General features: G+C 45.1%; 1 protein-coding gene across 2 annotated transcripts in view; it reads right to left on the bottom strand.

Moving 5' to 3' along the window:
• Positions 1–313: 313 nt before the first annotated feature.
• CRISPLD2 (cysteine rich secretory protein LCCL domain containing 2) overlaps positions 314–26,027 on the bottom strand; it is a 49,083-nt gene continuing 23,369 nt past the window's right edge. For both annotated transcript variants that reach the window (XM_014580769.3, XM_025178612.2), the window contains exons 8-15: positions 24,838–24,898; positions 23,823–23,889; positions 22,564–22,694; positions 22,337–22,380; positions 20,722–20,794; positions 19,386–19,461; positions 11,079–11,212; positions 314–5,517 (exon numbers count right to left, since the gene is read on the bottom strand). In XM_014580769.3, coding sequence (XP_014436255.1) covers positions 5,463–5,517; positions 11,079–11,212; positions 19,386–19,461; positions 20,722–20,794; positions 22,337–22,380; positions 22,564–22,694; positions 23,823–23,889; positions 24,838–24,898 — 641 coding nt within the window. In that variant the 3' untranslated portion in view covers positions 314–5,462. The remainder of the gene's footprint in view (positions 5,518–11,078; positions 11,213–19,385; positions 19,462–20,721; positions 20,795–22,336; positions 22,381–22,563; positions 22,695–23,822; positions 23,890–24,837; positions 24,899–26,027) is intronic.

The following is a 26,027-nucleotide window of genomic DNA, read 5'->3' on the forward strand; positions in this document are numbered from 1 at the left end:
TTTGCATAACACAGACCATAGAACTTCCCGCACAATAATAGATTCCTCTCTTTTCCTGATCCACAGAAGATATGAATCCATTACAACTCCAGTTACAGATCATGGCCCTTTTATGCTTTCAGCTTTGGAAGTCCCTGGTTCAATCCACGGTATGTCGGCCAAGATGGCATTTGTCACATTTGCGCAGCACCGAGCACATTAGACTCTTAATTGAGGTGCTCAAGTACTATAAATAAATAAAAAAATATCCCACGCTCAGCCTCCTAAATGAAGCCAGTGAAAAGTTACACTTTAAAACCAAGGGGCTGACATCTTGTTTTTTGTATAGGTTTTATTTCACAATTCAGAAAACAAAACAAAGGTATTTTACAGTTCTGCATTTAGAAAAAAAATGAGTTTTAGAAACCAAAATATGGCCCCGTAAAGATCATGCAAAGGCAAGCCCCATTTACACTAAACCTTTGTACACAGGAAGTAGTAAAAACAAAAACCCGTTTTTCATAGAAAAAAGGCAAATACATAAACTGCAGGCTGAGGCAGCCTATGGTCAATAGCTATTCAACTCAACACCTGCTTCAAAGCCAGGGAAGAGCAACAAAAATGCAGCTATTAAAGAGGGGCTTCAAATTATCTAATTCCAAACTTCAGTTGCCTTACATTTTAGGGGTGATGTTACATTAAAAAATAAAGAGATCTCTCATGTTTTGGTGGGTTTTCCCTCTCCCGCACCCTTTGCTGTTCTCCTATATACAAAATCTCTATGGTGGAGAAATCAAAAGAGGGGCCAAATTTGCATACCCTAACTCATGCTCAGTAGAACCCTACTGTGCTAATGGTCCCACTGACTTCAGGTACTATGCGTTATGCACATTGACTTCCATAGGATTCCTGATGGGGGCCTGGATTCAGGAAAGCATCCTTATTTATGACAGCATTTCAGTGACTGCTTAACTTTAAGCATGTGCTTAAATCTCACCAGCTTCACGTTAATCATATAGTCAAGTCCCCGCTCAGTGAGTCTAGACTCAGAGCCGAAATGAGGACCAACCAAATCTGAACCGCTGGAGACTCTGAAACACTGAAATGCCCTTGACCCCTTAACTGTGGCAGTGGCGGTAATTAGAGCCCTGGGTGGTGCACTCCTGGTGGTGCTGAAAGGCTGATGGGAGGAGCCTATATCCAGCCCCACCCCTTCTGCTCAAGGCCCCACCCCTTTTGGGAGCACAGAGACAAATGCTGGCACACACAATTCTGTTGGGACCCTGGTTTCTGCGGAGAGGCTCTTCAGCCCCTCTGATCCTAGAAACCAATGATGTCCTTAGGAATCCAGCACATAAAATGAGATTCTTTTCAGTGACCATTGCGTTACTTATTTATTGGTGTTGGGATGAAACTTATAAGCCAGCCATAAAAACCTAAAAGACTTCCATTAACAAGATACTTAACCACCGGCTCCCTTTGGCTTCAATTTTCCAAGGCATTTAGGCACCTAATGCCTGTTGAATCTCAGTGGTAGTTAGGCACTTAAAGACAGGTGGGACCTCCCAGATCTGGCACCCATGGGACCTGACTGGTCCCAGATGAAGGATTTTGCCTGACCAGACGAGGTCATTTTTGGACCCCTGCCACTGGCCCCCCCTGGACTGGCCGCTGACCTCCCAGCTGGTTGCCCTCTCCTGCTGGCCCTGCTGCCCTGCCAACCTACTGGGCAGCCATTGCTGCCGTGGCTCCACCTTAGGGCTTCAGGCAGCACTGCGCACCAGGACTCCCAACTCCACTAGGCAGCCCCGCTTCTATGTGCCAGTCCCATAGGGATCCTTACTGCTGGCCTTCCACCAGGACTCTTTGATCCTGCAACATCCATGCTGGACCATGGATGTTGCCAGAGCAGAGAATCCCAGTTAAGAGAGTTTCAACCTGTACCTTATCTTAAAAATCCTATCCCTTGGCTTCAGTGAGGATCCTCCCAGGCTTACAGACAGGCACATTCTTCAGTACCTTGTTGAATCAACACCTAAATCAGGGAATTTGATAATATAAAGACAAAGACACTCTGCAGCTGAAAGCTCTGTTGAAACATATTAGACTGAGAAATGCTTGGGTAAGACACAGGTAATATCAGCATATATTTGGCTAAAAACAGCCTGTTCCACCTACATATGGGCAGCTGATATATACAATTGAACACAATGATAAAAAAGGCATAATGCCTTGTAGGATGTGACCCTTCCTAAATACGGTAGAGATATTATTTAAACTAATAGCACCCAGAACATCAAAGAATGATTGATCAAAGTCCTGATTGTTCTGTTGTACAGAATCTATACAATTAAACAGAGACACCGACATACACTAAATACCAGTTTCTGAAAATCCAAATTGTTTGGCTGAAGCAACAGAATGATTATATTGTTTATTTTATATTCACAATTTCACTTTTTATGTTACGGTATTAATTCCTTCTCTCCCCTCTTTTTTTTAAGAAAGATACATTCTAGGTCAACTGAATTTGTGTATATTGTTCTTGATGATTCTCAGATTTTCCTGTTGTTCCAGTCCAAATTTTTTCCCATCCTTCTACAAGATGACTGATTCTCAAAGACAGGGTAATGGAACAATTGTGTTCTCCTTTGACTGGGATATACAATAGAACTAAACATGAGCCCAATCCAACTCCCATGAAGTCCGTGGAAAGGCTTAATTGATCCTTATTATGCTTTCTAATTCAGTCCTCAGCTACTGAAGATGTAACTTCTATTTGGCTTACAGAGTCCACAGATTCATGCAACAAAAATGTGGTGGGATTAGACAAGCCTGTTTCCAATCTTATCTACTACATGTTTTAAGAGAATCTGTTTGTTTGTTCAAGAACTCCTCCTAAACAATAAGAGCTAGGATCACCAAATTTGGTATGCAGCTTCCTCTTATCGTAACTTAAAGCAACATAAGAGTTTGGTGGTGTCAGGAAAATGGGATGTGCCTAGAATGGGATTGCTTCTCATAAACCCATACTGAAATGAGACAGAATCACCTAGAAGGTGAAAGAGGCTGGCTGGGGGCAATTCCCTCCCCCATCTAGGACTTTCACAGCTCTGAGCCACCCCTCCCCCTCCCCCTCCCAGATGCCTTTAGGGAGGAGGGGGTTGAAGCTCCTCCCCCACTTCCCCAATTCATATAGGGATGTTGCTGACTGTTCCCCTTCACCACTGTCAGGGGGCGAGAGGAAAGTGCACAGTTTGCTGCATTCCTCACTCTGATGAGGTGTGTGCTTTGCTCTCGATCCCTGACAGGGAGAGGAAGGGGAAGAACAAGGAGCCCTGGTACAAATTTTCCTTTTATTTTCTAAAAGAGAATTAACTGAGTTAAGGACCGGAGCAAATGAGCTAGTTATTCATAATGGGCAAAACAAGGAACCTGACTTATCTCATTGTCAAGTTTTCAGTTTCTCCCAACGGGCACTTTCTAAAGCTGTTTTTCACATACATTTACCTTGAACATGTAACCGGTTTTCCTTGCTATAAAGCAAGCACAACATATCTTAAGAGACCACACTAAATAAATACAGAATAGGTGTTACGTTAATTTACCAGAACCATTCCAAAAGTAGGCTTGCTGTGTGTCACTTCTTGAAACTGTGCAAACCCTGCTCAGTTATGAAAGGTCTCTTTCTAACCTCAGATTTCACAAGGAAAGGAAACCTTACTTATGAAACAAATGGCCTGACAAATGTAATTTCCTTGCGGATTTCATGGGGTTTAAAAATTAAATAAAATGAGTGCTTATCCATATCATGCTATTGGTCTAACATTTTGGAATAGGTTTATAGCTAGGTTTCCGGCCCCTCTAGTATAATTTAAATATAGCCTGAACATTGGAAGGCTATGGAAAGCCATGAAACATCTGCCAAATAGAGTGATGACATAATTGTAACAGTAAGTGAAATATATCCCACATGTTACATACTACAATCGAGTTACTGAGTGAAGGGATATCTTTTTACATCAGCCAACGAGCTAAAGGTTGTGTGGCCTTCTCTGTGTTCATGTGGGTTATTTTATATCTGACCATTAAGGGAAAAATAGGTTTAGGCTTAGATCAATGTTACTAACCTCTAAAAGTTAGGAACAAATTAGCTTCAGCCATGAATTCCACGATTGCTAGATTGTCTTACAAGACAATCCATATTAGGCTGATTTTATAGCTACTTTTAATTCCTTTCAAACTCTTCTAAGCAATGTATTTAAATAGCTCTTAGGAGCAGAATGACTGAAATTTTTAAAACTTCTAATAAATTTATATTTAGTAACCCAACACTTTGGATTTCAGATGCTCACAACAATGATCATGTTGGAAGCTAAGACGGCTATATGGTATCGATTGTATGCAAGCAAACAATCCAGCCCCATTCCATAAATTTAAACCTCAGAACTGTACAAAAAAACTTCATAAAGATAAAGTGAACACAGTTTATATAGATGCATCCATTTCTAACAAAAATAAGATTAACTTCTTATTACTGCTTAACTACTATCCATAAAACCAGCACTGCTGTATAGAACAATAAATTGCATTTAACTGTAAATTAAAAATAAATGGTGTGTAGCATAATACAGAGATGTGCCAGGACAGGAGCTCTAACTCCTCCACTTCTCAGAGGTAATCCAACTTCCTAACTATCCACGAATGTTTGGCCAGCAAACACCAGCGCAGCATTTTTGATTGGCTTGGGTTGTTGTTTCTCTGGGGTGGGGATCTTCACCACCTTTTCATACTGTCACCACATTTTTGAGACAACATCATCTCCAAGAGTCCTTTAGGAAGCCACAGGTTACATCATGACACCACTTGACCTAACGCAATATATCACGAACCTAACCCAACGTTTCCTATGCACATGCGAGCTGATGGGGAAACACTCAGGTTTTGCTCTTAAATAGACACCCCCTCCAAAACAAAAAACAAAACACCAACACAACACCTCGTTCCAAACAAAAACATATGCCCCACCCCACAAAAGGAGCAGCTTTAAAACTAATTTTTAAAAGGCCCGCCATCCAAACAATATTTCACTAGATATTCTGCTTGCCAACGTGTGCTGTTATTTCCATCGCGGTAGGTACTTCAAAAGCTACAGCGGTATCTGTGGACCAGCAAGGGGAGGGGTCCCAATATCAGCTGTAAATTAATCCACACTCAAGCTAGTTAGCACACCTCTTTTGGAACTGGAAGCTGCAACACTCTGAATGCCCTGGATTTAAAACAAAAACACACAAAGCAAAATACTGAACTGGAGCAGATGTGATGCAGACACTGAAGTCAGAAGCTGTTGAGATTTCTTCGGTCTTCCCTGAAAGAAATTGGCAAGGGGTGTGTGTTCAGAGCAGACGCCATCAGAGGAAGGTTGCTGTCTCTCAAGATCAGTGGATTGTTCTCCAGAAGAAACTTGCACGTTCCCAGGGTCTTTACTGCTTCACAGAAAAAATTCGGAAAGCCATCCCTTCACGGGGACTCTTCAAGCTGTAAAAGAGCAAGCAGTGTGAACCATAAGGAGGTGCAGCAGCTCGCCATGTAGGCACTTCAGTAAGGAAATGAGTGCTTTTAATTATTGATTGGATTTAAATGCATGTTCATTCGAACATCCGCAGTCTCGGTTTCTGAAGCACTCGCACCTCCATGACGCCTCGCACGGGGAGTTTCCATTACCACCCCGAGCCCTGAATGCTTTTCAGTTTAATAGAAAGGCCTCAGTTTATAGCTGGTGAAACTTAAGAGTGCATTAAAAATCTGCTACCTGTATGAAACAAGATGCAGTATGGGCAACTGGCAAGCAACTGAGCCAGCCTTAGGGCTGGGCTAACTGGGCCCATGCCCAGGGCGCCATAGCCAGGGGGTACCCCAAGGGGCTTCAGCCTCCTTTCTTTGGCTGTGACAGGACTTTATTTGGCTGCCCACGGGGCGGGCTCCTCCTCTCTGGCCCCTCTCCAGCGCTGGGCTGGCAGGCTTCTCCCCATCCCTTGCCCCACTCTCCACTCACTCACTCTTCATCCAGCCAGCTGAGGGGTCTGCAACCACCTCATCCCTCCCTGCAGCAGGAGCCCAGAACAGCACAGGCAGCGTGGTGGTGCCCCACACCATGCTCCGGAGTGGAGTGCCTCCCGGCCCGGACTCTGGCAGGGCTGGGACCTGGCCAAAGCCAGAAGCAAAACTTTCTCTTCATGTGACTGAGTGGGAAGGGGAGGGAAGGGGAACCGGACAAGGCTGGGTACACCCCCAAAGCCCAACCTTCTGCTCTTAGCTCCACCCCAAACCCTGTCTCCTTGCCCCCACCACATCCTGACTCCGGCACTCCCACATCCCTATCTCCTGCCTGGAGCCTCCCCCAAACCCCACACCAATCCCCTGCCCTCATCCCCCAGCACTCCACCTCGCTCTTTAATTTCTTACAGGCACTGTCGAATCACATCCCCTACCCCCGGAGTAACAGAACACTCCATGTGAGAAACATAAGTTACTTTCTCTCCTGAGAACGCCATCACGAACAGCACACTGCAGGGCTAGGCACCATGTTGGATAGCTTTCTTCTTGTCCTGAGGTCTGGCTTTAGAACTGCCAAGTTCAGTGGCAGATGCAGCTAAGACTAAAATTCTGAGTGAATGAGATGGCCAGAGCAAAATTCAGCAGAGAGATTTCTTTGAGCACTGCGAGCTGCCTGCATAAATTCCTTCTCCCTCAGGGTATGTCTACACTACAGCACTAATTCTAACTAACTTAATTCAAATTAGTTCATTCGAACTAAGCTAATACGAATTAGTGCATCTAGACCTAAAAACTAATTCGAATTAGCGTTTTGCTAATTCAAAATAGCATGTCCACATTGAGTGGACCCTGAACCGAAATTAAGGCTGGCTGAAACCAGTGCCAGCAGGGCATTGGGTTAGGACTTAGAGTGTGGAGCTGCTGTCTCAGGAGAGCCGAAGGCTGTGCTTAAAGGGACCCGACCCCCACTCTGGACAGACAGTTCTCAGGGTTCCCCACTTGCTTGTCTAACTCGATGAGGGACAGCAAAACAGTCCTGTCTTGGAGTGTCCTGAGTGCCCGCACTCGGCACATCACAGCACTCGGCCATCAGCCCGGCTGCACTTGCCGCAGGCTGCCATCCAAGGGGGTCAATCGGGGGGCTGTCAGGATCCAGGAAGCCCTGCAGGAGAGCTTCCACCCTGAGGAGCCCAGAGAGCCACCCCAGTCCTCCCCATCAGGGAGTCATGCCCCATTGCTCCCTCACCTCCTTCCACCTACCCCTCCCTAGCCCCCCTTCCTGATGTAAAAAATAAAGGACACGTGTGTTCAAAAATAGAAACTCTCTGTATTTAACAAAACTGGGAGGGGATTAACCTCTGGGGAGACTGGGAAAAGGAGGTGGGAGAGGAAAGGGGGAAACCTGGGAGGAGGGAGCTGGAAGGGGGAAGCCAGGGGAAGAAGGAGGAAGGGAAGTATAAAACTATGGTACACCATATCTTCAGTATTCTGTACAGATGCGGTCTCCTCACCTCAAAAAAGATATTTTGGCCTTGGAAAGGGTTCAGAAAAGGGCAACTACAATGATTAAGGGTTTGGAACAGGTCCCATATGAAGAGAGGCTAAAGAGACTGGGACTTTTCAGCTCAGAAAGGAGGAGACTGAGGGGGGATATGATAGAGGTCTATAAAAGCATGAGTGGTGTGGAGAGGGTGAATAAAGAAAAGTTCTTCATTAGTTCCCATAATAGAAGGGCTAGAGGACACCAAACGAAATGAATGGACAGCAGGTTTAAAACGAATAAGCGAAAGTTCTTCTTCACACAGCACATAGTCAACCTGTGGAACTCCTTGCCACAGGAGGCTGTGAAGGCTAGAACTATAACAGAGTTTAAAGAGAAGTTAGATAAATTCATGGAGGTTGGGTCCATGGAGTGCTGTTAGCCAGGAGGTAGGAACGGTGTCTCTGGCCTCTGTTTGTGGAAGGCTGGAGTTGGGTGGCACGAGACAAATTGCTTGGTCATTGTCTTCAGTCCATCCCCTCCCGGGTACCTGGTGCTGGCCGCTGTCATCAGACAGGCTACTGGGCTAGATGGACCTTTGGTCTGACCCAGTATGGCCATTCTTATATCCTTATGTTCTAAGCTCAGGGTCGGGGGTCTCACTGGACCAACTTGATTTTCATGCAAACCTGCTCCTGGGTTCGCATGTGGCCTTTGGTGGCCAGGCTGGCAGCTATCCTGCCCTAGACAGCTGCATTCCTGTGCCTAGTGTGGAGGTCGTGGACATTGGCGGCCTCCCCACAAACTTCGATGAGGTCCATGATCTCCGCACTAGCCCAGGCGGGCTCCCGCCTCTTGCAGCCTGGTCCTGGGAAGAGGCGGAGGGCTGGGTGGCAGCAGGTGGCTGGCTCATGCTGTGCCAGGTGCAGGGTCTGCTGGCTGGGTGCTGGCAGGCTTGCATCTGGCATGAGCACTGTAGCCAGACCGTGCCCCTTTAAGGGCTCTGGGGCTGGAAGGGGGGCAGAAGAGTTTCCCTGGCTTGGCCCAGAGTGGCCACCAGGGCAACCTGGGAAGGGCTAGCCTCCCACTAGTTCGAATTAAGTGGCTACACAGCCCTTAATTCGAGCTAGTTAATTCGAACTAGGCGTTAGTCCTCATAGAATGAGGTTTACCTAGTTCGAATTAAGCGCTCCGCTAGTTCGATTTAAATTCTAATTAGCGGTTTGAATGGATAGCCGCTATTAAAGTTAATTCGAACTAACGGCTGTTAGTTGGAATTAACTTTGTTGTGTAGACAGACCCTCAGTGCAGAGACAGAGTGCACAGTATGATGAAGAAATACAGAGAAGCAAACATAAGAGTCAGTAATCCGGGTGTACAATTCTGCTTTGCAGCTAGCTCTTCAGTGCTTGTGCCCTGTCAAGGCAGAGTAGTTATGTATGAGTTATGTATAACCACCACAAGGCAGATTTGAACTAGGGATCTCTGGAGTTTAGTGTAGGAGCCTCTACAGCTTGAGCTATAAAGCCAGCTGCTTCTCACTCACGTTATAGAGCTCACTTGCTCTTATCTCTTACTGTAAGTGGTCTAAGGGCCCCTGCATGGGACAGTGAACCCCACCCACTAGGGGTGTGGGTTACAATTGCACTTCAATGGCCCCTGTTATTGCCGTCTCTGAGAATGTCACCATTTTAACGTATTTGCCCTCAACCCTGCTGTGAGGCAAGACTATTATCCCCATTTTACGATGGGAGACTGAGGCACAAAGAGATAAGTGATTGGCTCAAGGTCCCACAGAGGGAGGGACTTAAATGTGGGCTTTCTGCATAGAGAGTCAGTCCCTCTCTCCCAATGAATAATTATTCATACAAAGTAGAAAAGATCCAACATCAGAGAATGATATCAATCCATTCCCAAAATAGCCAATAACCGGAGTTTCCTTCTCATCCTTCCTGCTGACAGGACTGAGTAACAAACACTTCTCTGGCAGGACCAGTGGAATTAACCCAATAACTCTTTCCTTGTATGTTAATGACACGGTGTGTTCCGAGGCACTGTCAGGAAGACCCTGACAGGGGAAGTTTCCAGTCCACGGCCAATTCCAAGTTTAAAAAGAGCTTCCCCTCCCCCACAATGAACACACTGTACATCTCACATATGCTAGTGATGGCAACCCCACAGCTTTCCCTTACGCTATCTGCTAACCAGAGCCACTTGTGCAGAATCTCCTTCTCCTCCTCCCAGTTAGCCAAAGGGTGATAGCTTTTCACACACTTGGTTGTGTTTTCAGAGTCTTGCACGTGCAAAATGTGCACCTACATTCAAGTGCATGTCTCTCACAACTGCATTCCACAGGCCGGTCAGGTACATAATTGATTATTAAAGCATGCAGGGGCTCGCCCCATCACAGAAAAACATAGACGATACGGGCACACAAAAAAGCAAGATCTGAAAATCTAGGTCTTTTTACAGCTAGAGCTTGTGTGTGTTAAAGATTTCATGTATTCCCCACTGACAAGCTCTTGAGCAAACATCTTGAGGGGCCATGTTCGTGGGCAGATTGAAACAAAAGCATGTCTACACAATCTAACAGAAAAAAAAATTGATGCAGAATGCTAATTGCATCCAGACGGACTCTTAGATAGCTCCCCAGGTTTGTTATAAGAAAATGCCAGCTTTATCCCATGTAGCTGCACAAATTTTGTAATAGATTTGAAGGCATAGGAGTGCATAGCATGTGCATGCAGGCTCCCTCCAGCCACACACACACACACACACACACACGCACGCACGCACACACACACAAGCCAAGTTGAACCACACTACCCACACACCCTGAAAAAAAACACAATCAGGCATTGTCACGTTAGGGTACAATCCAGTATTCAGTAGCTTTGTTTTATCCTCTCATGAGAGTGTCCTGGCAAGTTGGTTGACTTGGATTTCTTTCAGCAAGAAAAATTACTTGTGTCAACAAATTCAGGCCACTGTCAAAAGCGAGGATCTTGGGCTGCAGATCCCTGGGGCCTGACCCGGCATGGCCATTCTTATATTCTAATGCTATTAGATACATTAGACTTCCCAAGGGAAAGCCCCAAAGCGGACTGCATGATGAAAGATGCAAAGCACGCACAATGGTATTAAATTTGCCAGAATGTTTCAGGGACAAACACTTATCGGAATCTATTCCCCCAACATTATTTAATAATGACTTTGCTAAAAACAACCACAACACAGAGTATATTTTATAGTGCTAATATCCAATGAAATGTGTTAACAATGTATTCAATTTTGACCAGTTTAACCTAATGTTATCAACTAAGGAGAAGCGTAATAATATTAAATCCTTAATATACAGAGTCCAAGAGCTGCAAAAGCCAAAGAAGGGATAGCATCAGCTTGTTTTGTTTGGTTGCTGCTCTGAGTTTACAGTGACATGTGAGAATCACATACCTTGTATATTCAATTCCCAGCATACATATCATCTGGCTTTAACAGACATTTGCATGAAATGGATTGCAAAAAAAAAAAAAGGCTACAAAAAAGACCAAAGTGACCTTACCTCTCAGATTGGACACCATTTCTCAGAGAGCCAAAGTAGTTTTTCTTTTTGTCCACAGGCATTACATCCACATAACCCCCAGCCTCGTCTTTAATGACTCCAGCATGCACGGCCGTTTTGCAAATACTGGAACTCTGAAAGATCATAAAGTAAATAGATTTAGCTGGGGCTCCAAGACCTTTTTCTGATGACTGGGAAAATAAGGACGAATGAAGAGAGATTTATGTGCATGGGAAATATATGGGAACATGCCGTTCGTCTTCCAGCCTGAGCAATGAGAAATGATTCTACAAAATCATAGAGAGATAGGGCAGGAAGGGACCTTGAGAAGTCATCTAGCCCAGCCTCGTGCGCTAAATAAACCTAGATGAGCTCTTGCAGATAAGGCATGGCCTCTGCTACTAACTGCAAAGGGTGAGGATTCTGCATGGCTGGCACAGGAAGGAGTGATGACAGCCCTACAGAGGATCAGTAGGACTACCCACTATTTCTCTCCATGAACCTCTGTCAACAGACTGGTCAAATAGCCCATTGGTCTGAACAAGAACTCTGCTAACGGGAGAATGATTGAATCAATGGATTTACCAATCAGCCAGGCCCTGCCTATGTTAATCTATGCCCCCTCTTTTGGTGCTCCACAGTCACTTTCTTGACCACCCCAACCCTGCCCTTGTCTACGAGAGAACGTAGCCCCTTTGCATTGTCAATAGCTCAGCAAAGATTCTGCAACTCTCTGCTGGTGTGAAACAGCAGAGATCCTTGGTGAATCTGGCCTAAACAAATAAATGATCATTCAACTTGAGACACGTTAGGCCTCATCCTTCCAAAAGCTAAGATGATCTACTTTCATGAAGGGTCTAGTTATCGGAGGTGCTGAGAATGCACATCTCCCACAGACTACACCAAGCATAGCAGGCGAGCCCTGTGATCTCAGTATTGCAGGCTCCTTCTGTTTATTTTATTCTGGTTGCTGCAGAGACAGAACTGACTGGCAATGGATGATTAACGACAAAAACATCCAGGAAATGGAGTGATAGCAGAGCACTCAAAGGCTCAATGTAAACTTGGACGCAAACCTTCTAAAATAATTATATGCGGCTCGCTAGAACCACAAAAATTGGCTCCAGTGCTGAGGACTGAAACAGGTGAAAAGCTAAAATCCAACAAAGTTGTTGATCTTAAAAGAAAAAGTCTAACTTCTACTTCAGAACCTGCAAAGGAATGCATGGCGGTGGCATCTGTGTACTATAGATCATGCTCTCTTGTTCACTTTCTTTCATCAAGACCATAAAAGGCATATTTTTCCCTATTCCCTATATATTTATCATTTTGGATAGCCTATATCTTGGCATTTTATTGGCCAGTTTGGTTTTGCTTCTATATATGGGCAAGAGAGCACAGGAACACTTTGTTTGGAAGATATGCTTTGAATTTCTCTAGTATGCAATGGGAAATCTGTAAATCTAAAATTGGCTCATTAAATTAAACTGTCCTGTAGGAACGGGGCAAGGCTATTTGCAAAACTCCGCTCCACTGGGACACCCTCCGTTATGATTCCAAGGCATTCCTCTCTTCCAGAACTTGCTGTTCTTCGGCCTGCTCATTCTTTGGCTGCTCTGCTTTTTATGCACCCCTCCTCCATCAGTCGATTGGGATCCCGTCTTCTATCCTGCCAGTGAGTCCGTGAGGTGACTGGAAAGTGCTCTGGGGATAGGAAGCACCGGGAGGATGGAGGAGTCCTCGCCCAAAAGAAAAGGCACCGGTGCATGAAGGATCACACAAGAAAATATATCACCCTAGCAAGTTCTCTGCTTCTGCTTGAGCACCACATTTTTGGGATGGCTGCTAGTATCTCTGGAATGCTTCCCTCCTTGCGGGGGCAGGGCCTGTCTGGCACAAGCTGCATCAAATGATTCACAATGAAGTAGGCTTATGAAGTAAGTCCTGGTCTACACTAAAAACGAGGTGCTCTCAGCAAGGTCACTCAGGAATGTGAAAAATGCATAGCAACTTAGTTAAACTGACTAGCCCCCGTTGTACACATTGCTAGGCCCACCAAAGATTTTTTGACTTAGCTACAACCTCATAGGGAGGTGCATTATCTATAGAAGATGCTCCCTCCCTTTGGCACAGGCAGTGTCTACACTGATGTTGCGTCCCTGTAGCATTTCAAGTGTAGACAGGCTGTAAGTCACTCATCCAGTCTCCATTTAGGGTTTTGTCTTCACTAAACCAGGAGATTGATGCTGCCGAGATTAATCGCTCAGGGTTTGATTTAGTGGGTCTAGTAAGGACCCACTAAATCAACTGCTGATGGAGCCACCGTTGGCCCCAGTACTTTACTGGGTTGCGAGGAGTCAGGGAGCTGAAGGGAGTGTTTTTCCCATCGATCTCCGGCAGCTGAGACAACACAGAAATTCGACCTAATGTACGTTAGCTATTCTCATAGCTGGAGTTGCGTATCTTAGGTCAACTTTCTTTGGTAGCATAGACCTGGCCTTTGTGTGGCCAGCCTGAAAACAAAAGATATGTTCCTCCCTGGGAGTTCAGCCAAGTTCTGTGGCTTCCACTGGTGATAAAAATCCGCCTCATTATGCAGGCTTCCTTCTTCAGGAACTCTCCCCCCAGCTAATTGCCTCACAAATGAGACTGCTGGAGACTAAACTACCTTTGTCTCTCTCTCATCGCCTCAGGGTTCCTGAACATGAATGGGACACACATTTCCCTTTCAAGCACAAGCCTCACAGTGAACCAAGCAAGGCAGCTGCACAATTCGTTATGTATACATTTCCCAATGCTTCTGTGCTTTATAAACCTTAAAAGCTCTCGCATGGCTTTGATAAAGGTCCCTCCTGATCTGCTGCCCACAGCCTCAGAGACATTTCTCTCCACATTAGCAACTGCTGAATTTTTCTTCACTGAGCAAACCAAGGTGCAGAAGAGAACAGTCTGGCCTTACCTTACCTTGCCTTTTCTTTTCACCACTACAACATTTCCGAACCTGAGCACTTACATCTAAGATCCTACAGCCACATTTAGGAGCGTAAAATATAAACAATCTTTTTTCCAGCAGTACAGCATGTAGCTCTCATGAACTACAGTGAGAAATATCCGCCTGCAAAACCAGGACTGAAATTGCAGATATTTCTAAAGTAAAAGCAAATCGGGAGAGAGAAAATCCCTCTTGGACCCTCTTTATGTATCATAAAGAAACACAGTCTTCTTAAAAACAATCCTTGAAACTTAGATACATGACCACTGGGTCCAGCTCAGCCATCTTTCCATTTTCACGCCCTCCACCCCTGACTAGAATTAACATTAATTTTCCTTTCTCTGTCCCTCTACACAGGCTGGCCAGAAGTCAGCCTGCTCCCTCACACATCCTGCTGCCTGAAACAGTCTTCTTCCCTCTGCCTTGTTTCAGATCTCAGCTGAAATCACCTCCCTTTCTGTGCTGTATTGAAAACAGTGTTCAAATTAGAAGCTATCGCTTTAAGTTGTAAGGGCTTTCTTGGCTCTGCTTCCAAGCGAGGCTCTTTGAGCAGTAGAGTCAGTCTGGAGAAAAGATGGGCTGAACTGTGCCTCTGGGGAGCAGCCTGCTTTCACTCTCACTGTTTCTGATGGTTGCTGGGTTAGGTTTCTGGATGCTGAATTCCCTTGAAGCCCTTCAAGAACAGTATCAATGAAGGGGAGAGGTTCCTGACTCTATATATGCCGTGAACACAGCGCTCATGCCTTCTTCTGCACTTCACCCATTTAATGCACATGGGGCATCAATGCACGACCCTAACAGATACTTTTATGCTTGAAGCAACGAAAGGAAGGATTGTGCATGTGTTTTCATTTGTCTATTTTTAATCACAGCCAGTGTCCTGCTTTCCTCCAGGTCATGGAACAACTGTTTCTACATTGGAAATAACTTTTTAGCAGAACATCTGGATTGGGTGACCTGCATTTGCCTCCTCCGCCTCATCCTCACTGTTTGCTGCCACAATTTATCATGCACATTTCAAGACTCTGACAGGGTATGTCTACACTACCACCCTAGTTCGAACTAGGGTGGTAATGTAGGCAACTGGAGTTGCAAATGAAGCCCGGGAAATTCAAATCCCAGGCTTCATTTGCAACTCCGGTTGCCTACATTACCACCCTAGTTCGAACTAGGGTGGTAGTATAGACATACCCACAATGACACTTCAGCAATGCACGAGAGGTCTTATTTTGTCATTGATCACAAGTATCTTGGCTTCTTTGAGTGGTTTCCAAAAGAACGGTGACCTCACTTCCTACCAACATACCCTTCCCAAGCCCTTGGCATCAGAAAACCTAAAATAGCATCTTTCTTTCTCTGAGAAGAAAACAGAATCTTCCTTGAAGCTGTTAAAATCCCATGACGCAGAGGTTAACTGCTCCTGGGGCGATGGACCAAACCAAACAGAACCAAGTACAGCCAAAATCCTCTCTTCCTGACGTCGGCACTTTGTACTCGGTTTCACACGCATCCTGGGACCATGTGAACATTGAAGCTTTCCAAGTCTGATCACAAGGCTACAAACTCATTGAATTGAATACTGCTACCCAACTAGGAGTGACTCTCTGAGGCTAACTGCCCGCAAGTGATTGCCCTGTTCACTCCTCGGCTGCCAAACCCTTTTTGCAAGGCAAGGTTCTGGATGTGCTGCCAACGTGACAGAGCACAAGAGCACAAACTTTGTTTTCTTGAGTGAAGCTATTTAAAAAGGACATATACACACGAATCTCATAAAAGTGCTGCTGTAGGGCTGGGCAGGCCCACTGACAAAAGGGGGGGGGCACAGCAGGTAATTGCTCCGGGCCCCAGTGATTCAAAAGGGCCTGAGGGTCCTGGCCATCATCACTGCTACTGGAGCAGCAGCAGCTTTCGCAACCTTCGGTCTCTTAAATCGCTGTTGGAGCCCTGGGCAACCCGCTCCAGATGGTACTAAGGGCAGGCGAGGAGATCAGGTGGCACTGAGGGCCGTCTGGGGGAGGCGACTCCCAGCCCCGCCCCTTCTGCCTGAAGCCCCGCCTTGCCCATCCTGGTAATTCTGTCAGCCCTCCCCCCCCGGGTGAGGATCCACGGGGCATGTCAGAAGATTAGCACTTGTCTATTTTTGTGTGTTATCTGTTTCAATGTGTCTTCTGATGCACGGCGATTGCGAGTTGATTGCACGCCGTCTTGCAGTGCATTCCACACATGCAGTATCCTCAGTGGGAAAGGCTTTGGGCCAAATTCTCATTTCCCTGAATGTTTGCCTATTTTGTCAGCCTGCCAGTCCTTGGAGTTATCATGAAGTCAAAGAACGTTTCTACTTGTAGCCCTCACTATGCTTGCAACCTTCTCTCGCAGCTCCCTTAATGCTCTTCTTCTCTTCCCAGTCTAGTCCTGTCTTTTCCCACCATTCTGCTAACACTCCTAAACTATCAACGCATTCCTTGTTAGCTCCTGGTCCTGTCCACTGCTTTTGACATACTAGTCTAAAGGAGATCTAACAAACCCTTTCCAGAGCAGCATTGTTTGGCTTCCAAATCACATTCCATGCCCCCATTTATATAATCCTAAACCCAGAGTTTTGCAAGTTTTGGGGCTTGTGACCCAAGACCCTAGTGTCTCTGAGTCAGTATAAACCATAACATTATGCAGGACTGAGATGGTAGTACTAAACTGGTGCCTCACTGACGTCTTAGCCAATCAGATGGGAAACTGAGGTCTTGAGCACTTATGACCTTCTAAGTTCTCATGACATTCTTCACCATCTTCCTGATTCAGATCTAGTGTGGACAGCCACATTCGTCCCACCAAAAATGTCCAGGCTGCTTCTACTGGGTAGCATTTTAATCTGTTTCCTGTCCTGATGCAGTTTTCTTCTCTGGTTAAACACTGGAATAAGTTGCCTAAGGAGGTTGTGGAATCCCTGGAGATATTTAAGAGCAGGTTAGACAGATATCTATCAGGGATGGTCTAGAACCAGTGGTCCCCAACGAGGTGCCCATGGGCACCATGATGCCCACCGGGGTATTTATGTGAGCGTACCTAGTGACCAGGGCCGGCCCGAGCCATTCTTGCGCCCCGGGCTCCGGCCACCTGGCGGATGCGCAGCCCCCAACCCGGGCACGCGACACATGCATGGTCCCCGCCCCAGGCGTGCAGCACATGCGTGGAGTCCCCCCCCCCCAGGCATGCGGCGTATGTGTGGCCCTACCCCCGGGCGCCTGGCAGCCCCAAAACATTGGGGACCACTGGTCTAAACGGTGCTGGGTCCTTCCATGGGGGCAGGGCACTGGACTTGATAACCCCACAAGGTCCCTTCCAGTTCTAGTGTTCTATGATTCTACAAAGATGTCCTTCCCCATACGCAGCTGCGTAGGGCGCATGAAAACGTGAGGCCCCTTCGGTCTTCATGTCCACCCTACCGCCTCTTCCTATCCCTGTTCTGTGTCTCTGCTTCCTCCAGAGAAGATCCAGTTAACTTAAAAGTGGAAAAGCCTGCCCAACCGATTAGCAGAACATCAAACCTGTGGAAGAGCCATTCAAGTGGTAATAAAGCCATTTAACAGGCATTTGCCAACCCCGGGTATATTTTGTACGGTCAGTTTCTGAACTTACTGTTTCAGAGAGGTAGCCATGTTAGTCTGTTTCAGCCAAAACAAAGAGTCTGGTGGAACTTTAAAGACTAACAAAGTTATTAGGGTGTTAGAGTATAAGTTTTTGTGAGCTACAATTGTGTGTGTGTGTGTGTGTGTGTGTGTGTGTGTGTGTGTGTGTGTGTGTGTGTGTGACAGACAGACAGAGACATCAGGTATAAGGGCACCAGCTTAATAGTACTTTGTAGGGCCCCCTAAATCCTAAAAATGACCCACTCCTTTGTCTATGCAATACACACACAAAAAGCACATGCCATGGTGACGGTGTTTCAGAGATAGCCAAAAAAAAATTTCTGCATAAATTCCTTGGCTTCTTTGGAAAGAATCTGGGGGGAAAGGTGTTCTAGAAATGTCATATTTTATTATCACAATTGACCATTTTTGGCGTATTATATATTTAAACAGGCAATGGAATCATAGAGCAAACAGAAAGCTGGCATATGATGGCAATTAACCTGGATTCATAGATCACTATAAACAACTGAAATGTTTGCACGAGGTTCTTCTGATCAGTTAATTAACTGATAATTTGCCCAATGAAATTGTTATTCTTGGGACCCTGCAGGGACAATCTTATTTAACCATGTGCCAGTTCTGAGGCCAAACCAAAACTGGCACCGATATCAAATTCCTCTGTGTTTTTCCAAATGCTGCCTGTGACTACAAAGTAAAAAAAAAGTCAAAAGTCCTCTAACAAAGCAAAAGGAAATTCTCCACCAGGTCCCTGAATTTTAGAACAAATCCCTAATCCCATTTGCTTTATTTATTGAACTGAATAGACCTAATGAATAAAAATGAACCCAGCATCTGCTGCTCCCCCCTCAAAAAAACCAAACTTTGAAAACTCTCTTTTCAGGTGTAAGTTTAGAAAGAATTGATACAATTCAGCAGTGTGAGAAGAGGTTTGCACCTCTCCCCATGAGGAGACCGAGCTGTAAGAGCAATAGGAATCTATACGAAGACTATTTTCAGTGGATTTTTAACACATAAAAGTGGCGACAAAAAACGTCCCTTTGCATTTCTGTGCAGTAGGTTATATTTTGTCATTTTGCCTCTGTCCATCCATGTCAACTCTACAGCTGTTCGCAGAGCCCTCCCTCCAAAAACCCACCCACGTACTTCATTTCCATGATGACTGCTCACAAAAGATATTCTACTTGCAGAAATCCAGGGGGAAATCTATATTTGCCAACTATGTCAAGTAATAATATAACAAATGTAACAATAAAAGCTCTTTGCTTTTCATCTGTACTTCTCAATAGACGCTACAAAGGTGGACAAGCGTCATCCCCATTTTACAGGCAAAACCCAAGAGAGGTTAAGTGACTTTCCCAAGATTGCAGAACAAGCCAGTGTCAGAAATGGGAATGCAACCCAAATCTCCAGAGTCCCAGACGGGAGCTCTACCAACTACTCTATAAAGCTACTGCTTATAGAGCAGTAATCAATACACCCAACTAATGCAAGTGACGTTTCCATCCTAGGGGCCAACACAGAGTACTTCTCGGTCATATATAGGGACTGTATATAATTCCAACCTTCCTAATTCATGAAATATGAATCTCTTAAATAGCCATGGGGATCTGGTCATCCCCCTATAGTCTCCTTGTTCTGTGGGGAGATACAGGAAAGTGAAATACTCACATCTGCATAAACTTTAGAGCCAAAGACTGGCGCCCAGTATGCTGGCTCAGCTTTACAGTGGGCTGGGCAGTAAACCCTGAAAAACAATGTTTGCACATTTATTTGCTACATCAAGAAATAAGAGAAAAACAAGTTGCATTCTTGAGCTCTTGGAAGCCCTCAGGGGCCCTGCATCTGGTTAGCAGGTGACAGCAACTGCCTGGTTTTTTTCCCCTTCAGATGAAACTTGATAGTAACTATAACTAAATAAAACAAGACCATTGGGCCAAATTCTCCAAGCAGTGTTTCCATCCTTGTGTCCAGCCCTGCGTATGGAGTTGTTTGCCCATCACCACTCGTGCACACAACTGCTAGAAACAAGAGGGAAAAAAAGTTCTGTGCAGGTAAATTTTATCCTTTGGGTGCATAGGTGCCCGCATCCCAAAATGGCACATGCACGTGAATGAACAAAGAATGGAAAGTTGCATATGTGTAACTGCCGCAAGACGGATTTGAACCTGGGACTTCTGGAGCTTTGTATAGCAGCTGCTACCCTCGGAGCTAAAAGCCAGCTGGCTCTCAGCCCACTCTGTAGAGGTCACTTGTTCTTATCTGACGCTGTGGTCTAGGTGCCGCTGCATGGGACAGTGAACCACACTAGGTGTGTGCATTACAGATGCACATCGCAAGGCCAGTCTGAAGGGGTCTCATATTCAGAGCTTCTCGAATTACTGAAGCATGTAACAAACTCAGTAACAAACCCACCAAACTATGGATTTTTACTCCAGTTGTGTGTCCCTATGTCAGCGCTGATGATATGCTCAGGTGAAAACCATGCTTGTGAAAGCAGGTCATTTTATTCATATACAGATTGGACCTCCCTGGTCCGGCATCCTCAGACCTGGGGGAGGGAGAAGTACTAGCCTCCCCACTGGGCTCCTGTCCCCAGCCTCCTTGCCCCATGAACTGTAGCAGCCCTGCCAGAGCTCGCGGCAGCCCCACCCAAGCTCCTGGCGGTGACCCAGCTGGCTGCAGGTTCCACTGCTCCACGAGTTCCACCCCCTCTTGGCTTCCTTGCTGTGCCAGATGCAGGGTCTGGTGCCCAGCAGAATCTGCTGACTCCTCCGGCTGGCTCCACTCTGAGCCACTGGCCAAATCTGCCACCGGGGCTCTAGTCCTGCAACATCCCCGGGCCGGTTGCTGGACCACAGAGTCCCAGACCACAGAGGTTCAGCCTGTAGTACATTGATTTGGATGCTGAAAAAGCTCTTCTTTTAAACCTTTATCCCAGTTAATCCGATATAGTTTAGGTCTAGGATCAAAAGAAATAGCATCATACTTGGAGTATGCAGCTTACCTCGGACAATGAGTTGCTGGCTTTTTGAATGGACACAGTTCGGCGACGGTGGTGTAACAATCCAGCGTCTGCACTGTGGAAAGCAACAGAGAGGAATAATCAGGCCAAATAGTTGGTGCCCGTGAAGTAAACAGAAGCCTTAGTCATGCGTCACATCTGACAGGATGCATGCCCAGCTGGTGCAGCCAGAAGAATAACTTCCAGGTCTTCATTAGAAACAGCTTGCATCGAAGAGATGTTTTTATTAGGGTTTATGCTGGAGATCTATTAAAATTACTAGAAAATCCTTTTCCGAGGACTATGGCTTTTTAAAGCAAATAATATCTGAGACACGGAGAGGTGGAATTTTGTTACAGATGTTTTTGACTCCCGAGGAGTTTCTCTGGCAGGTTTTTGATCAAATTCTGAGTCTAAACGACTTGACAGTATCACTTTTAACTTTCCACTTGCCAGAGGCTTCACCCTAAAATCCGCTCGTGGTAACACAAACCAAAACATAGGGGCTACGTCTACACTGGCCCCTTCTTCGGAACAGCCATGCTAATTTAGAACTTTGGAATAGGGAAATGCACGGGGGATTTAAATATCCCCCGCGGGATTTAAATAAACATGGCCGCCGCTTTTTTTCCAGCTTGGGGAAAAGCCGGAAAAGAGCGTCCAGACTGGCGCGATTCTCCGGAATAAAGCCCTATTTCAAGTAGGAATAAGAGATCCTCCGGAATAGGGCTTTATTCCGGAGGATCGCGCCAGTCTGGACGCTCTTTTCCGGCTTTTCCCCAAGCCGGAAAAAAAGCGGCAGCCATGTTTATTTAAATCCCGCAGGGGATATTTAAATCCCCCGCGCATTTCCTATTCCAAAGTTCTAAATTAGCATGGCTATTCCGAAGAAGGGGCCAGTGTAGACGTAGCTAGGTTGTATTTAAGCTGCGCAGCAGGGTGACCATACATCCTGTTTTGGCTATGGTCCCTTTTTTAAGCCCCTTCTTTGGAAAAAGTGGACATTTGTCCAATTTGCTCTTGCCAACATGATCAGCTGGTGAAAGCAAATGGGACGGGGGTGGAGGAATGTGTGGGAAGGGGTAAGCAGCAATTGCATCCCTGTGAGGGGATGGGGAAGGGGCAGAGAAAGTAGGGCTTGGGCAAGAAATACTGCCAGCCCCAGTCTTTGGGCGAGATGGTCACCTTATTTAGCATGTGTGGCGCTACTCACCTAAGTCCTACCTGAAGGAGGGCTTAGGAGAGAATGGGATGCTTGGGTGAGAGGCTTGAGCTACTCCTGCCTGGAGGGGGGGAGTGTCTTAGGCTTGCCCCACAAGGAGGATGGGGAGACCCATACAGTGTCCTGTGTTCTTGGAAAATATAGTCACCCTTGGCTGGGGCATTATTCCATTGGGCTGCAAAAGGGGGGGAAATGTTTTGAAAAATGCCGCTTTTGTTTTTCCCAGCCTGCTCTACTCATGAATAGGAAGCGTCCCTCATCTGCACAAAGCTTTGCCCATTGAAGACTTTTAAAGGAGCATGCGTTTGGAATGACAAAGTCCGTGTCTTCCACTAAACTCCAGCACGGTTGAGTTTTTCTCAACCTTATAATGACAAAAAGGACATTTGCACTTACCTGTCACTTTGGAAACCATGAATGAATTGGAAGGTTTATATTTACTGAAAAACAAAACAAGAAATGCCCAGATATATTTCATTGGCCTTTCACACATAAGTGCACTACAGTTCCCCTACAACTTATTTCTCTATTGTTTGCCACCAGTGTCCAGTGAGGAACAACAATTTATTGTGCAAGTCATAGTCCTCCACACATAGAGTTATATTTTCTCAGGGAAGAATTACCTTAAAGATTCAATGCCATTTCTTGTAGACTTGACAAAATGGGGCGACCTCCCTTTCCGGGTAATGTCAACCAAACCTCCTTTATCATCTAAGATGCCATAATGGATTGCAGCACGACATATACTGGATGACTGGAAAGGACAGAACAAATAATACTTTAAAACTCAAGTTTCCTAAATAGTTTGAAGCAAAAAAAAAAAAAAATCATGAATAAATATGTGAAAGAAATACTTAAAAGCCAGCTGGAGTCTATATCGACTTATATTTACTGAAGAAATGCCACACTGGGCTCAGTCAACTGAAATTTACTGCTATAGCACATGCACATTTATTTTTATTTCAAGCCTTACTTGATTTAAGTACAAACATGGATTTGTTTAAAAAATATTTAAAATTTATTAAATGTAAAAGATAAGAAGAGCTGGTTTGAAAATGCGCCCCCCCCCCCCCAGGTAATTTTGTATTTTTTAATAAAAAAGACAAATCTGAAATATTTCAGCTGGAAACTCTTTATCAAGGAGAGGTGGTATACCACAACAGCTGGATGGCTGTGATGCATCATGGGAGACAGAGTCCAGAGAGAAGCTCAGGCCATAGAGAAGAATAGGAGCACAAAGCAATTGAACTATAACTTCCATGAGGCACCTGCAGCTGTATTTCAGCTTCAATATATCTGGGGCTTTTTTTCCATTACAAAAAAAATAAAAAATTTTCATCAGAAAACAGGCACATTTTGTAAATACAAAATTGTTTAAGCAAACCCCCATTTTTTCTTAATCAAAAACAGTTTTGACAGAAAATTGATAACCTACTTTATTATAAAATATTTTAATGCTTCAAGATTCAATGAGCCATCCTAAAAATAAAAAGCCAGCATTCCTGTGAACCAACCTGAGAAGTAATTCTAATATAAAGTTTCTCTTCCAACCCAAAAGCTCACGGCACTGCGACAGACTCTGAAAGACGCCATGCACTCCCAGCAAGTAAAACAGGGCTCTCAACTTCCGTTCAATGTCATGGGCATAGAGGGCACTCAAAACCAAATCAAATGCTGAGTAGATATTCTTTCCAGCACTCATTTTATCATATAGATGGGAAAATGCAGATTACCTTTGTTATGCAAGTTAATACGGATTTGCAACACCAACATGGAAGGACAGAAAAGCTGTGTTACATTAGAATTGCCGGCGTTTTCCGTTTATATTCTTTCTATTAAAATCCCAATAAATGTCATCCATCAGCCATAATAAAGTACTTACCGTCTCGTAATAGAACGTTCCAAATATTTTTGCCTTGCTGTTCACGCAGCCAGCTGGGCACAGATACCTAGTTAAACGGAGAGATATATGTGGTGGTGAGTGAAAAATGTGAGTCAGACTTTTCCTACATTTAATAGTGACCCTATTAGTGTCATGTAACTAGTCCTTTGAAAACCAGCACTGCAAAACAGCCACGTTTTTTAATACCGTTTCCCTTGAGACTCAGATCAATATTGACATTGTGGGTTTGGGGTTTTTTCTCAAGCAATAAACTTTAGTGTATCTTCGTGAGATCTTACCCAGAGCTCGTGACCCGCTGGGTGGGGACAAACTTCAAATTAATGGTCTTAGGTTAGATGGGAATATAACACAAGAGGAGTGCAAAAATGACTGTGCTAAGGTTTACTAAATGGGGCGGACCACCTGTAAGCTCCAGGTCAGGGGTAGGGGCTGGATGTGGCTCCCTGTTTGTCTGGATCCAGCCCCCAGGACTCGGAGCCCCTCCCCCAGCATTGGGAAGCATTCCAGTCCCCTCGCTGTCCCCCTGTGGGGCTGGAGCACACAAAATCCACTAGCCTGGGCCCTCTTTGGCTCTGGTGTGTGAGGGGAATGTGGGGAATGTCTTTCTACTTCGCAGTCCAGGGCCACATGAGTGAGAGTTGGGGAGCTTTAAGGTTTGTTGTTGATGTTGTTTGATTGGTTTTTTGCTTCTCACTTGTGTGTGGCCCCCGACTGATTTTTCTGGGTGTCAGCAACCCCCAACCTCAAAAAGTTCCCCACTCCAGGTTATGACCGTTCACCGTTTCGAGCAGCAAATTAATTGAGTCACCTCATTGCTAAACTTGACCGAATAATTTGTATTAAGAAGAATGAAAGACATTTTCATAGGGAGTTAGGCAGCATGGGATTTGGAGCACAATCAATAGAACTCAGCCCGCTCCATGTTTGCAACAGTCAGGCAGGTTTAAGGTGACCGTTTCCACGTTCACAGCAGCAAAAACCGATAACACACTACCTGTTGCATGTTGATCCTTTGCATTTGTCCCTCATTTTGGCATCGCACTTAATGACCTGTGCTAGAAAAGAAAAGAAAAAGGGAGAGGCATAAGAGATGAGAGCACAAGATAAAAACTGCCATGGAGATAAGTAGTCAGCGGGTAAATGATGTGGTCTCCAAAAGATCGGCGTGGGAATACTGAATTCTTACCATAGAATAACTATGCAGTAGTGAACAGTAGTGAGCTCAGAGGGAGGGATAGCTCAGTGGTTTGAGCATTGGCCTGCTAAACCAAGGGTTGTGAGTTCAATCCTTGTGGGGGGCCATTTAAGACAAATCTATCAGGGATGGTACTTGGTCCTGCTGTGGGGGCAGGGGACTGGATTCAATGACTTCTCAAGGTCCCTTCCAGCTCTATGAGATGGTATATCTCCATATATTATATTATATTATTATAACTTCAGGACTGTAAACCTGAAGCAGTTTTATGTCAGTCACATGGCCAAGTTAGCCATTCCTTATCACACAGGTGCCTTTGCAAATATTAACTTGAAGGAAACACCTGACACCAGACATCTTGAATTTACCGCCTAAAGACAGTACTCAGCACTTCCATCATCCACTTAATTACAGGCTACCCACATTCCTGTAGACAGACTTGAGAAGGCAACGCACACTTGCAGTAAATCACTCTTTGGATTAATGATTAGAAAACCTTTGAAGAGATACTATCAACTCCTTGAATATTTCATGAGACCTTGTGAAACAAAACCAGTGCCCCCTTTTCTTGCTGGACAAAACCCAGCAAAAACATCAAGGTGATGAACACTGCGCTTAGAATATTCAAACGAGTGAAATAGTAAATCGTGAACAAATAAAGTGCCTGGATAGGAATATAATCTGTGATCACAGACAAGATTTTGTAAAGGTGCTAACTAGTGGAAGATGCTCAGACAGAAAGACGATGAGTGTGATAGAAGAACCAGACTAGACTAGAATTTCTGGATGCCTCTGTTTTGGGTGTCCAGCCCAACGGGCCTTAGAGAGGCCTACTTTTCAGGGCTGTCTGAATGAACAGGCCTCAAAAGTTGGACACCACAAAAATTAAGACATCCAAAAAATGCTTTTGAAAATCTTGACCCACATTTCTACTTTTTATCCTCCCTCCCATTTGCCAAACTGGCTCTCAACACAGCTTTGCACTAGAG

The sequence above is a fragment of the Pelodiscus sinensis genome, chromosome 12, assembly GCF_049634645.1.
Source record: "Pelodiscus sinensis isolate JC-2024 chromosome 12, ASM4963464v1, whole genome shotgun sequence".
Taxonomy (NCBI): Eukaryota; Metazoa; Chordata; order Testudines; family Trionychidae; genus Pelodiscus; species Pelodiscus sinensis.